At 42.0% G+C, this 14517-nt stretch overlaps 1 protein-coding gene across 3 annotated transcripts in view; it reads left to right on the top strand.

Moving 5' to 3' along the window:
• Nucleotides 1-281: 281 nt before the first annotated feature.
• LOC144133504 (uncharacterized) overlaps nt 282-14517 on the top strand; it is a 29422-nt gene continuing 15186 nt past the window's right edge. Inside the window, exons 1-10 of one of the 3 annotated variants that reach the window (XM_077666648.1) lie at nt 282-1027; nt 2604-2895; nt 3613-3695; nt 4537-4657; nt 6218-6469; nt 8875-8993; nt 12037-12144; nt 12243-12369; nt 13527-13728; nt 14246-14390. In XM_077666648.1, the coding sequence (XP_077522774.1) occupies nt 948-1027; nt 2604-2895; nt 3613-3695; nt 4537-4657; nt 6218-6469; nt 8875-8993; nt 12037-12144; nt 12243-12369; nt 13527-13728; nt 14246-14390 (1529 nt within the window). In that variant the 5' untranslated portion in view covers nt 282-947. Of the gene's footprint in view, nt 1028-1386; nt 1571-2394; nt 2896-3612; nt 3696-4536; nt 4658-6217; nt 6470-8874; nt 8994-12036; nt 12145-12242; nt 12370-13526; nt 13729-14245; nt 14391-14517 lie in introns of those variants that run through there. The other 2 variants (XM_077666647.1, XM_077666646.1) reach the window with 2 other exon arrangements.

The raw sequence follows: 14517 nt of genomic DNA, 5'->3' as shown, positions 1-14517 counted from the left end.
CGCTGAGCTGTTGCGCTGCCAATGCCGCTGCCTATCTTCCATCTCTTTCTCCATATAGTCATTCGGTCATTGAACCCATAACAATATGCATATGGTAAAGTTTCATATTCAACTAATTAATATATTATTCACCACTCCCACTTCAGCTGCTTCAGATGAGCTTGTTCTTCTTTTTTCCTTGTCAGGGCACAGACACTAGTTTCGGTTCTTGTTTTGCAGCGTGAGCTATATTTAGGGCGGTGGTTTGGCCAAGGTCATAACTGCGGTTCTAACCTTGACATTGAACCCCGCGAAATTTTAAAGTAGGCCATTGACTATGACTCAAAACCTAGTATGATGTGGTAAACTTTGGTGACTGCGCGAGCTGTAGATGAAGCTCGTGCCTTTGCGTTAGATTAAAACTCTGAATAAGGTACCACGAAATGATTTCAACCGAAAGGAACCTCAAATATGGAGGTGAACGAAGGGTAGACGCAGCGTGCTAGCCTAATTGAGTTATGATATAAAACGCGTGAACAGCAAGTGCGCAGTTTTTCAGTAATGGCGAATGACTAGTTCGACCACGTAGGCTCAATCGATTTCTTTCATTTCATTTATTTCGCTTTCCACCTGTAATGTTGACGCTTTATGCACGATTACAGCGGATGGGCCGAGCGTGGGCTGAAAAGCGCAACGCCTCCTTCCAACCCGCATCGGACCGTAACTTTATCCGCTCCGGTGCGCTCGCAGCGGACTGGCAGTTTTGCAAGGGGGTGGATTCCCGCATTTGCGCGCTCCGCGCTCTGTCGCTGCGTGTGTGGCGTGGCCTAGCTGTCAAAAGTCGCGGCGCTTGAAACGCCGGACCTTCAGAACCGGGGAAGCGCTCAACACCTGCGCGATGGACAGGTGATCGTGAACATACGCAAGTGTGCGCCTTTTTTTCGTCCTGAAAAATACTCCCGCAAGTCATGTTCAAATCGTACGCTCGACTCCGGGAGGGCAGTGCGGCGACGCTCCCAGCAATCGGCTCTCGGACAGGTGACAACAGGTAGCCCAGTGCATACTTTTTGGATCGTACTATAGTTGCTCCCTGTGCTTCATTATTGCTATCGATGCTTCTGAATACAGTTTGCACGCTTCTGTTTTTGACGCCAATTAACCTTTGTATCTCTGATAGTATTAATCCGTCGCATCGTAATTGCGACACTGGCTGGCTGGAACATGTGTATCGAATCAATCGGCACGTTTGACGGCGCCGATGTGAACAAAGGCAAGTCGTCATAGTATGTTGACATGGCCTTGCTCCCGTGACCCCCCTAGAGGTTCGCACCTGTGGCTCGAACTCAGTTGAAACAAACAAAACAAAAAAGGTCCTGCGCGTTTAGTCGCCCTCATACCGTGCCGCACGCACTATGTACAACTGCACCAGCCGAGGTCGAAGTCTCTGCAGTGCGTAGCGTCGATTTTTGAGTCATTGGTTGGCTTTTGTTCTTTTTTTCCCAGCGGTACACAGCTGTTTTTTTTTTTTTCGTTTTGAGCTGGTACGCCAGCCCCCCAGCTGCACTCAACCATGATGCGAAGCATGATTCTGGTAGGAGCCTCTTCTTTATTACTTCGTGACTTTCTGTTTTATATTGTGGAAAGAACGCGTACACGTGCCGGCAGCGGCAGAAAAATAAAATTCCCTGCCTATGGCAGTTCGTCAAATTAGCCGCAATGGAAACGGAGTACTTTTCTCTGGAGCCCCTGGCATGTACTATTTTGCTCGAGCATGTTGGATAGGTTATCTCTTTGCAGCCTATGTTGATGAGCAGTTCTAGCTTAGCTTATGCACTAAATGCACTAGTAAACTTATGATTTGGCTGCTTCACTGAAGACAGATATTCCATCAATTAATGCCTTTACATGCATGTTCACTTTCCAAGCTAAGTAAAAATTGTGTCAATGGTTGCACAAATAGGCATGAGCACAGATCCCAGAGCAAAAGCTAAATTGTATTGAAAGCATGTTAAACTCCCATGTATATATTGGTTCAACAAATTTCATTCAGTCATCACAGTGAGTGTTTTAGCTTCTAAGTGTATATATATATCTGCCAATGGTGTGGCAAGGCTGCAAATAAGAGGCCTTTATTTGGCAGAGATAGTTTCATTTAATATGGTTGATAGATGCTGCTATAATTAAGGGCAGTCAGAATCTAGCTCCTCAGCATCCGTATCTTTTGTACAGGTAAACTAATCACTCAGTGCATGCATATACCTAGCTTGTTACCACTTCCAATCATTACAGCAGTCACGTAAGCTTCCTGTGTGCTTAAAGTTTCTAGCCGCATCTCCGCATGATATACTTAAGTACACCTCTCTTAGGCGAACATGTTAACACCACGGCTGTGTTCCACGCACATCTTAATTTCAGTCGCAGATGATGTCTGGCACTCGCCGCGACAGCCTGGTCCCCGAAGGCTATGTCGCGGCACGCCGAGAGAGTCTGCGACAAGAAGGTGTTGTCCCGCCACGCCGGGACAGCCTGCTGCCCTTCGAAGGCCTTGCCGCGGTTCGCCGGGGGAGTGTACGCCCCGAACGGAGAGGCAGCTACATTCCTCCCGAACTGTTCCTTGGCCGCAGGGTCAGCCTGGCTCCAGAAGCGCTGAACCGGAAGCTGAGTCTGGCGGCCGCTGTCCTCAAGCCGACCAGCAGCGCAACTCCAACGGAAGACAACACGCCTTCTGGAAGCTACTCCAGCTTCGACGCAGTCGTCCGTGACAGAATACTCCAGGACAAGAAGAATGACGTGGATGTACGCGGGGAGCCAACAGTGGCCTTCCGCAAGGATGGGGAACAGACTGGCATCGACTTGGAGGCGAAGGACGCGTTGGCGCAGCTCAGGGAAGGTGAAGATGCTCCTGTTCTGGAAAGGGTAAGTGGCATCTGCAGTTAATAGTCTTGCTTTATTGCATCTAGGTAGATTTGGAAAGTTTTCGAGAAACAGGTGCACTTTTCAGTGAGGAGGCAGCGACCAAGGTGCTGCGATTCTAATCTTTCTGTCGCTTGCCTTTAACTTTAGAAAACTTCAGCCACCGTACATGACTGGTTTTATGTGACACATTGCAAAATTGGAAAGGAGGAACCACTTTATTTCAGTTGCACTCTAAGTATCAAGCATGTTGAATAATAATAATAATTAGCTGCAGTAGTGGTAATAAGAGATAATCTCAAGTGATCAACTGTTCTGCATTGTGGCTTGAGATATAACACGACACATAGGTTTTTCCCACAAAAGTTTGCTAGAGAAGAAAATACTAATAAAGGATATTCTCACAGCCTTATATGTCTTTGTGATAATAATAATAATTGTAATAACTGCAACAACGTGGTAGCGGAAACACGAACATCAGTGGTTTATTTATCCATTAGCGCTCCTCAGTGTGCTTAAACCTAGGGCTGCAGAATGCAGAATTTTACCAGTTTTTATGAAATTTTCTGTCATGCAAAATGCTATACATGCACATTTATTTATTGCAAATTTCATGCACTGGGAGTTGGCTGTATGTTTTGGAAACAACACTGACTATATGCTGCATATCGGCTTTCTGTGTTGAATTGTGATGTTTTTTTTACATCTCTTGTTTTGCAGGACCTTGTAATAGCAAGCGCACTTGTTAGAGATGCTATGGAAAGCTATCACTCAGATTTCCAAATGACTGAAAAAGCAGTCAGGTTTGTATAGCTTTGTGTTATATATGTGAAGAGCTGAATGCATGCACTTTATTTAGCCTGTAAGACTTTTCTGCTACCTCTTTATAATTCTGTAATAATGAGGCTTATGTGGTATAAATGTGCATTAGTTAAAGCACCATATTTTCTTGAACGTAACAAGAGTTTGCTTGTTCCTATAGCAGGAGTGAGAAGTCACTGCTCGCATTGTAATTGAATCAATGCTATTCGTTAAATTAAATTTTTTGCTGTTCAGTAACCACAAAAGCAACTCATACATAGTGGTTACATTATATTTGGATAAAAACAGTAGTGTTACCTAAAATAATTTACACACAGGTGAACCACAGGTGTTGTTAAGGAAGTACAGAGTATTAACCAACAGTTCGAATTCTATCAGCTTAGCTGAAAAATGTGCCTCACAAGCTTTTGAGTAGTGTCACTCACTTTCTTTTGGGTCTGTCGCTTGTGACAGTTTCCTGTCTGTCCAGCGGCATTTAGAGCACAGCTGCACCTGTATCTCTGTAATGCGTGACCCTGCACTCATGAGTTATCTGTTTTGTGGCTAGCATTCCATTGCTCCATAGATGCTGACCTAAATTAAACATTTTATCTCTGGGCTGTGTTGTGATGGAAAAATGGTACTTTTCAGGGTTCTTCATGAGTTCAGGGTTGATGATAAAGCTGTACTGCAAAATCAGGTTTAATTTTCTTTTTTAGCGAAAAGATAATGTATAGTCATCTGAGCAGTGTCTTGTGCAGCTTCTATATATTGCTGGTAGCTGTGAACCTTTGCAGACAATTGCAAAAGAAGTGTTGCATTTTTAATTTTTTTTTCTTCCAGAATCTACAATGTCTATCACCACTGGGGTCTCCAGTCTGTCCTGTACATTTTTATTCTTCTCAATCATCTACTGGCGGTATTCGAGAGGCCGGCTGTTCATGGCTGTGAACTTCCCCTTTGGGTACGTTTCAGGAATTTGCACCATGCCAAATACAGTGCTGTCAAGCCTTACTTTATTGAACCTAGGTATCTTTGATTCTAGTCATTGATTGCTCCATTACTTTTGGAGGCATGGGCATTTGCTCTTCCCGTCCAAATTTCTGGACAGATCGTACAATTTCAGAGGTGGTGTATCGTGGTCAGTTTTTTTTTTATTACTAATATAATTGTGCTCTGAATTTGCTTGTTTTGTCCAAAATGAAATGAAATACTATGTTATTTTCTGCGGATACGCAAGCGGAAGCAATTTTGCAGTCTTCGCTAGGAAGGAATGATGCCCACTGTCATCCTGGTCTCTTCTTGTGGACACAAAGATTATTTATTTATTTATTATTTAATCATACCGCAAGGCAGCATATTGGCCTATGCAGAAGAGACATTACGATACAATGCAGACATAAAAGCAAAAGATATCAGCAAATTTATTTGTAAGGGCAGTATAGCTAGCTAAAAATTTCAGACAACCTGCCTCTGTCCTGCTCTCTTCTCTCGTGCATGTGTTTGTGTGGTTTTGGTGCCTTTAAAGTACAATGATCAACCTGCCATTATTACTAATTATTCTCATGATGTGTCCTCGCTGAAAATTCACTTGTTCATTGTCAATAATAGGCGGAGACAGCAGGAACATATCACTGGGAAGCCGCAGCGGTGGCTCAGTAGTTATGGCGCTCGGCTGCTGACCCGAAGGACGCGGGTTCAATCCCAGGCACGGCGGTCAAATTTCAATGGAGGTGAAAATCTAGAGGCCTGTATGCTGTGCGATGTCAGTGTACGTTAAAGAACACCAGGTGGTCAAAATTATTCGGAGGCCTCCACTTCAGTGTTCCTCATAGCCTGAGTCGCTTTGGGACGTTAAACCCCATAAACCATAAACTATCGTTGGATTGCACCATTCCACTCACCATCCGTGTACTGCTATATCTTAGAGGCAAGAATTTCTTCAAGTCAACATCAGAACATCTAGTTATATCCTTTTGGACATTGTTGCAGGATTTCTCTTAATACACATGCTATAATTTTGGAATGAAAGAATATTTAAAAAACAATTATGGTCGATTTGCATAGGCCAAATGCGAATTAGATTCGCTAGCAGTTCAGTTTCCACTTTGGTTCCGGTGTTCATGCAGATTCAGTGTTCATGGATGGCAGTTGTTCGAACAGCGATAATGGGTTAATGTCCATATATGCAGAATTCTCTACATTCATAAATCCCTGGGAGTTTTCCTACCACTGCTGGCGTAGTGGGGCAGCAGTCGAGTGATGCACCACTGCCCTTCTATGGCAGGTGCTGCCATCGCTGGGACTTGGGTTGCTTGGGTTGGTTTGCGATCCAGATTGCTATTCCCGAGCAGCCTGCCACAAAACAGGCTTCAGAAAAACTGACAGACAAACACGCAATGACTAAATGTGGGGAATGGCCACTATAAGTGCTAATGCACTAAAAATGTCAACTGCTGCACTTCCAGTTTTATCCTTTTGCTCACACCTACTGTTTCTATTCCACCCTTCTTGTCCACCCTAGGCCACCATGCTGATAGAATTCATCTGCCTGAGCTTCTACACATTCCGACTTGTGCAAACGGCCAGTTTCAGCCGGGCAGAAGTGTTCTGGAAGGACCCCAAGAACTTGGTCGTCATGGGTGTAGTCGGGGTCACCCTCATTGACATGGTCATATTTGCTTCTATGGAGATGGGTGGCTTTCCGGGCATTGGAATTCGCTGCACACGGCCGCTACGGCCGTTCCTTATGGTCAATTTTGCAGAAAACAAACAGGTAAGGAGCTGCAATGCCCTTTGGCTTGTATGGAGACAATGTATTTGCCCCAAGCACGGAAGTAGAGAAACATATCTAAGCTCATGAATATGGTTCTTTTTGCAAGGTAGCCCTTAAGCAAGCTGAGAAACGTAATGTTGTGCTTTAAATGAAAGAGGACCGTTAGCTATATTCGCTAGAAGTATGGGCATGCCAAAACTCAATTCGTAATATAATTTTACTAGTATTAATTTTAAAGGGATTCATTAAGTTTCTCTAATGGCATGCAGTGTCACAAGTCAAACATTTTCAAAATATTGATGTTATAATAAAGAGGATGGAATTCACTGTCAGATATGAGATTTTTTACCTGTCAGTAAAGTGAGAAGTGCTAGCACATTTTCAAGGCGTGTGCAAAATGGGACTGATTACTTTTCTCACATGACAAATGTCATTCAGTGGGCAATTCTACAGTACCGCGCTTAGTAAAATGTTGCTATTGTAGAATAAAACTTAAAAAAAAAAACAGCAGTTGGTAACACTGGCCACAGTCCGTGGTGTCCAGTATTAGTCCCCTAAGCAATTAAACAAGCAAAAGAAATCAGCTTTTTAATGTTTGGCTCTATCAAACAACCCAGAGCCATCAAAATTCTTGAGCTTATAATTTCGTCTCACGTCAGCTTTTTAATGTTTGGCCCTATCAAACAACCCAGAGCCATCAAAATTCTTGAGCTTATAATTTCGTCTCATGATTAGCTTTACAAGAAAAGCTTTACAACAGTCTGCATTTTGTCACGGAAGAATTCTGTTCTGCGGTACTGAATGTGAGCAGAGCTTCACTGCAGATTTGAATTGTATCCAGCTACAGTATAAATTGGAACCAGATTGGATTGGATTTGGCATACACTGCCAGCTTTTTGTACCATATACATAACGCTGCAGTGCTATGTTACAAGAGAGGTTACTCAGGGAAAACAGTTGATCATGTTCTCCTTCCTCAGTTTGAAACAGCCATCTGCTAGTGCAGTGGCGCATCACTTGACCGATGCTCCACTGCGCCGGTAGTCATATGAAGACTCTCCATGATCTCTTAATGTGACATGTTTTGCATAGTTGCACAGTCGGAATTGGAATTGATTGGGGAGTGAAAAAACAATGCTATCGCATTTCGTCTACATCAGTAAAATTGATTGCCCCTAAATTTTTTATTTCCACTTTTCTGTATTTTTGTTCTTGAGATCATGGTTCACTATCTACTGTTTGGTGCATAACTTACTTGCGTGTGCACAGATATTTTGTGGAAAATGTTTTTTTGCTGATATTTTTAGGCAGTCATCATTAGTGCTTGACCCTTATTTTGTATAATTTTTCATTCATCATTTATGACACTGAATGTTGTGAAGACTTCGGTGACTGCTATTGCCATCATTTTCCAATCACACCCATAAATTTGTTCACTCAAAAGTCGGTGAACAGCGTGAACAACAAAGTCAATCTGATAACATGAAACAGAATAAGCGAGGTTGACAGACTTAGCAATGGGAAAAAATTGAGAAGCATAGTGGCACAGAAATAGAGTATAGAATAGAGCCAAAACCGAACAAGCCTATAATTATTCCATCTCCTTTGTAGTGGAATATGTGAGATCTTACAAGCCCTGGAATCCCTAGCCTCTTCATTTTACCTACACAGAATGGAAAAGTGTTAATCTGAATACATCAGGTCTTGTACTGCGCAGTACTTGACATAGGAAAGAAAAAGCTGCTGAACTAGAGATGTCTAAGTCCGGATTCTTTGTTGAAGTAGTTCCTGAATCATTAGAGATGTGCCGCCAATATTATATCTGTGAAACAGAAAAGAAGAGAACTTCCTTTAAGAGGACACTGAGGACAAATAGATGTAGGCCTGTTTTGACAGGGTACAGTGTTATAATCACAGAGAGCTCATTCTCACTGAAAGCTGAGCTTTTATAAGCTAGAAAGGAGCACGAAACGAAATGAGCGCATCGACACAGACTTTTGGTGTAGAACCTTGAGGCTGTGCTTATCTCCAAATTGGCAGCAACCCGTTCTTTTCCGTAAGGATGTCACGAGTTCGACTGGACTGGCAAGAATATTTTGAAATCCAGTTTTCTCATCGATAAATGAGCTTATGATGCTGGACAAACATGAACATACCCAGAAAGAGCCCTAAATTGATTTTTACTGAGAATATTCATTGGGACTTTGTTAGTCCTCAGTGTCCCTTTAAGAGCAAGTGAAAGCGCAACAATGGTGCTGATAACCAAGCGCAAGCATTGGTAGGCTAGCAAGGGCTGCAGGGTGCTCACCTTTGCTGTGGAAAAAGCAAATGCCCTTGCTTCGAGGAAGTGGCCTGTGAGTAAACGCAGACCCACTTAAGTGATAATGGCACTCTTGTTTCTGCAGGTACGCCGGGCTATACGCAACATTCGCAATACACTGAAAGAGATTATCTACGCACTTATCCTGCTTTTCATGAGCATAGCTCTATTCTCGTTGCTGGCCCTCAAGCTGTTCCAAAAAAGGTATGCAGTCGCTTGATCCTCCGTCAGTTGTAGTCTGTTCATACTGCGTGCAATTTATATAAATACCACAGAGAGCCATACATAAAAAAAATTAAAATGTCTTGTTTCTTTATTAATTTGTGTTAAGGGGGGAGCCTGGTCTTGACAAAAAAATTTTATTAATGAAGTCACGGTTAAGAAACCTTCAGGGAACATGTATTTTTGTGTGCCGATTCTAAATATGTCATTTAATTTTATGTAAAACAATTCCTTGAGCACTTACGTAATTTTTATGCATGTATCTTGTGAAGAGCTTTGAAAAAAATTTGCTGCAGAAAACTTGCTGATATGTATGCCATTGGGTCCTCTTGATACTAAGGAATGCAATAAGGGTAAAATTGTCTTCCTGCCTATCATAGAGCTTAAGTTATAGGGTTTTGAAGTTGTCACTTCAGAAATGCATATAACGCATTATGTGGAGATTTCATTATGTGGATTCAATTATGTGGAGATTTCATGAAGATGATGTAAAATAAAAACTCTACAAAGGTCCTGACGCGCAATATATACCGCATATTGCCACCTATACGTCACTCCCCCAACTCATACTCCTTATTGACTGAAAAAAAATTTATGAGGGCACCTAAGCAATGCTTTTGATGTGTAAATGCGAGAGCATGCTGCTTTTCTGCCACAACGTTGTCAATGCCAACACCAATGAACCCAGTGAACGCCAGTGGCCTAAATTAGTGTTTTTTTGAGGCAATGAAATGGCACAGTAATTCTCTCATTTCTTGGTGGACACCTCAACCACGCTGTTTGCTCCAGTGCAATGTTTCTGCCATAATGTTGACAACCCCAATGAGCCCAGTTAATGCCGGCGGCCTAATTTAGTTGTTTTTGAGGAAATGAAATGGTGCAGTAACACTCCTAGGTGGACATCACAACCGTGTCATTTGCTCCAGTGCGGCGTTTCTGCACAAAATTGTCAGTGCCAACGCCAATAAACCCAATGAATGCCGGTGGCCTATTGGTCCAGGTCGGGTAATGACGTTCTTCCTCGCCTTAGCTCCGACAGATTTGGTGACCCGGACATGATTCGAACACGCAACCTTCTGATATGGAGTCAGCCATGCCATGCCATGTTTATGATGATGGCGGAGTTTCCGCACAATGAGCCAAGTAATGCTCTTGCCTTACAAAAAAAAGTTGACTCCAAACAAATGAAGGAAAAAAAATTCCTTCTTGAATAAGCACGCAACAATACAATCGTAAAGCTAGTAGTCGGAAGTGAATGGAGATAAAAGGCTATAATACAGTTTCGAATTCCGCCGTGCGCTGGAGGTTACCGGAATTAGCTCTCACAACTCTTCATTCGAGAAAACGATTGCCAGCGAGAGCGAGCCAGATAAACGGCGCACAGTTTGTCCCCTTGCCACTCACACCTTTTGCAGCTGCACACGGTGACGCGGCCGCGCCAATCTTTACAAGCCTGCATTCCTTGTGCGCACCCGTGTAAATGTTGGTGTCTGGTGCAGCTGGGAGTGTAAAATGCGTGAGTGAAAGTTTAAAATAAAAAATCCTGTGTAATAAACTAGAGGTGCACAAATTACGCGAGTAAATGCGGTATTTTAAAGTCTCACTATGCACATTAGTATGAGTAATGTCTCTAAATATTCCACTGAACTCATTAGGAATTTAGTTAATTTGTGAATTCAAAGAATTAAATTTTGTTCAGGAACAGGACAAAACCAATAGCTCTTGCCAGCCGCATTAGGCAAGAGTGAATTATTACAGCTAAACTGTGCTACAACGAACACCGTTACAACAATCGAATTTCTGCTACAGTGTACTTCTGACCTCCTGTCGACAAAGTGTATGAAGTAATGTGATTAATTTTCCCTGAACAAACTGTTTTTAAAGCGGGGCTCTGCTTCAGCATAATTTTGCGATGTAAAAATGAAGTTGACAATTTATTATACAATGCAAAAAATGTAAGGTCGCCAGTTTGTTGATTTTTGCAAATCAAAAGATGCCAACAGTGTTTTATTATCATATCTGGATTCATTAAAAACTGCTGCCGAAGTCCGCATGCACTTCATCATGTGCCATGAGTAAATGCACTCTAATCTTTGTGGCACATCCTGCGCAGTACAAACTTGAGCAGTTACAGTTTAAGAAACTAATCAGAGTCGATATTTTCTCCCTAATGCACAAAAAGCAAGCAAAGAAGTGGGTGAGAGGTTAATCCTAAACCATGAACGGATGAAAATGCCGTGGCTCTGCAAAGCAGGGTACAGAAACAAATAAAATGCTTCGTAGGCCTGATTTTTTTTATAGCCGATGCTAATAGCATTTTGTTTCCTGTAATCTTATCTGAGTCCTGAAGTATACACAATCTCCAACTGCAAAGTTCATCTCAGGACCCCAAAACCTAATTACAAAAGCGAACGCAGGCAGAATGTTTACCATGGGTACTTTGGCTGCTCAGCCTTCTAATGTTTTTCTCCATCTCTGCCTTCCCATTTTGGGTGCCCTTCGTACGACTATGCATTTCCCACCACGGCATGTTGGCCTTCCTACCTGGCCTTGTTGGATCAGATGGGCTCTTTGATTACTGTGCAATGGTACATGCAGCCGTACAGTGATGGCATGACACTGGCTAATATCTGGAGCGATGCGATCAGAAAACTTGACTACTTAAAAAGCTAAATTTGTTTTCCTTTTTTTGCCTGATTCTTGGGCCACTTTAACAGTCCCAGTAGGGCCTAAGAGTTTAGTCAGCAATATCTGCAAGACGAGGTGATTGCAAAAAGGTAGAAGCTGCTTAAGCTGACTGGATTATGGAATTAAACATTACCTCTAAAATGTATAGTACTCAATTAAGTTGCCTTTTCAGCTCAATTTTTCATACATCCTGTGAATTTAGTTGTAGCGGGGTTCAACTATACTTGCTGCCCGCAGTCATTTAATGTGGTCTTTTTGCTTTCTTGTGAATTGCTTGGCTTTGTGACTGAGATTTGTATGTTTACTAAGCTAATTCATTTCACACTTCCGCCACTAGAGATTTATTCTACCCAGATGAAGAGCGAAGCCCATACTTCAGGGACTACTTCGACATTTACTTCAGCCTTTATGTTCTAGTCACTACTGCAAATAACCCCGACGTGATGTGAGTACACTTTTGAAGCTTTCTTGGGTTCCATACTTTTAAAGTAGCACTAAGTTCCATGCTGTGTAACCTGCCCTGATCATGACTGTTTCTTTCAGGATGCCTGCTTACAATGACAATTCCATGTTTGCTCTGTTCTTCGTGGTTTACACATTGATTTGTCTTTACATATTCATGAATATCATCTTGGCCGTTATCTACTTCAATTATCGTGAGAATCTCAAGGTATGTGTGCTGTTCATGGGTGGGGGGAAAAGAAACAAGTTTGAAAGGGCCGGAGATGAATCACTGAGATTGCAAATAGGGACCATATGTGCTCTCTGCACAAAGAGCTTGACAGAAAAAACAAGAAGGTCAAAATGCAAAGTCCTTGTTAATGCTTTTTCTTAACTACGTGTTGTTTCTGGCTGCTTTCATTTTTATTAAAGTTCTGTTTGAATTGCTTTACTTGGACCTGCTGTTCTTGATGACAGTTCCAGCATTAGAACTTGCTTAAATGCTCTCTGGTACAAGTATTTCAGTAGGTCCTGCTTGCAGGGCTTATTAAAGGTGTATAGGCACAAAATTTCGGTTGCATGTTTCCTTTTCTGTAATGATGCGCAAGACATTGCTATACATTGATCACTACATGGTATTTGCCTACAGCCACTAATTAATTTATAATTGAATTTCTTCTCTCACATGTTCTGGTTTCAACAGCTAAGCTATGGCTATGTTGCCAAATGTCAGGATAGTTCATGTGAGACGTGACGAACACTGCAGTTTAAGTGCTACTTCTTCACTCGTATTCTGGCCCTTGAAGCTGGCTGGGTTTAGTGTTGTAGTGAATTAATTAAAAACGATGAAGCAGTGATCATATTTCAGTTTCTTTCATGACTCATGTGATCACTGCTGACATCCGACATCATAGTTATATTACTCGACTGTTGACACGAAAACAGAGAAGAAATTCGATTATAAATTATCTAGTGACCGTTAGTGAATACCATGTGGTGATTCGTGTATACTAATGTCTTACGCGTCATTACAGAGAAGAAAACACTTTATGAAAAATTAGGTGTTTATACTCCTTTCAAACTATAATGACGCAATAAGAATTTTTATTGTTTTGTTAGAACTGATGCCTTACATAAAGTGCTTGTCATTATGTATGGACTAAAGCGGTTAATAAGACTAATGGCTCAGGAATAACTAAGAAGTGCAAATGGAGTAGATCTGTGTAGCTTTAAATAGTGCTCAGAAGCATAGCAACCTTCAACTGTGTAGGTGATGCGAGGAGGTTGTTCATGTCTGATTTTCATCCCAAGGAACTTTTTGCTGAGACTCTGGCCGAAGTTGTGCAAGGCTTCCATAGTTTTCTAACAGCAGAGTTTTCGTTTCAGGTCGAAGTGCAAAACATGGTTGCAGTCAAGCGAGAAAATCTTTCTCGCGCTTTTGACCTTCTAAAAGTGCGCGACGGAGATATCTTTGTTATCACATACAGTCGTTTTGTGGCACTGCTTGATAAGATACCGCCAGCAAGAAGTGAAATCACAAAGAAGATTCTCTGGTATGTCCTTGATCAGAATGGGGACAACAAAGTGGGTAGGTCATTTTGTAGTTCTTACATTTCCCTTGTGCGCCGATTGATAATTGCTTGACACTTAGACACCTACTTTTTTTTTTTTTTGCTAAACTTTGCAAATTTGTTACAACGCCATTCTTTTATCATTAACTCTATTTTGCTTTATGGACTGCCACAGTGTCTCAGTGGTTAGGGTACTCTGTTATTGAGCTGGAGAATCGGTGCAATTGCAACCGTCCTGGCCACATTTCGATGAAGGCAAAATGCAAAAGGCGCCCGGTTGAAGTGTGATATTGGTTCACGTTAAAGAACCAAAGGTGGTCTAAATTAATCCGGAGCTCTCAACTGCTGCATCCCTCATAGCCCATACATCGCTTCGGATGTTGAACCCCACAATTTGCAATTTAATTTGTTTTATGCTTGCTGTTTAAGGAATAAGAGTACCAATTAGGCTGCTGCTGCTTCCACTGTTGCAGTGTATTTGTACCATTTCTAGTACGCTGTCCAAGTGTCCATTTAAACCCTTTATATGTACAGACCTGCCAGATTTCATGTACCTGGCTGACCTGCTCAACGTGCGAATTGTTGAAACCAGAGAAGCTGCGAATTGCTTCGAGAAGTACATGCCACGAGTGTACAACTGTATGGTGTCCCAAATGATTCGTACCATGACAGCTCACATGTAAGTTGGCATTGTTCCTCCATGACTGGTATTGGGGTAGTAGATGTTACTAGAATGTGTTGTATACTATGCTTTGAAATTGTATAGAAGTACCAGAGTATACCAGTAACTAGGTATTTAGTCATTA

The sequence above is a fragment of the Amblyomma americanum genome, chromosome 5 (assembly GCF_052857255.1).
Source record: "Amblyomma americanum isolate KBUSLIRL-KWMA chromosome 5, ASM5285725v1, whole genome shotgun sequence".
Taxonomy (NCBI): domain Eukaryota; kingdom Metazoa; phylum Arthropoda; class Arachnida; order Ixodida; family Ixodidae; genus Amblyomma; species Amblyomma americanum.
This window is presented reverse-complemented; position numbering and strand designations above follow the sequence as displayed.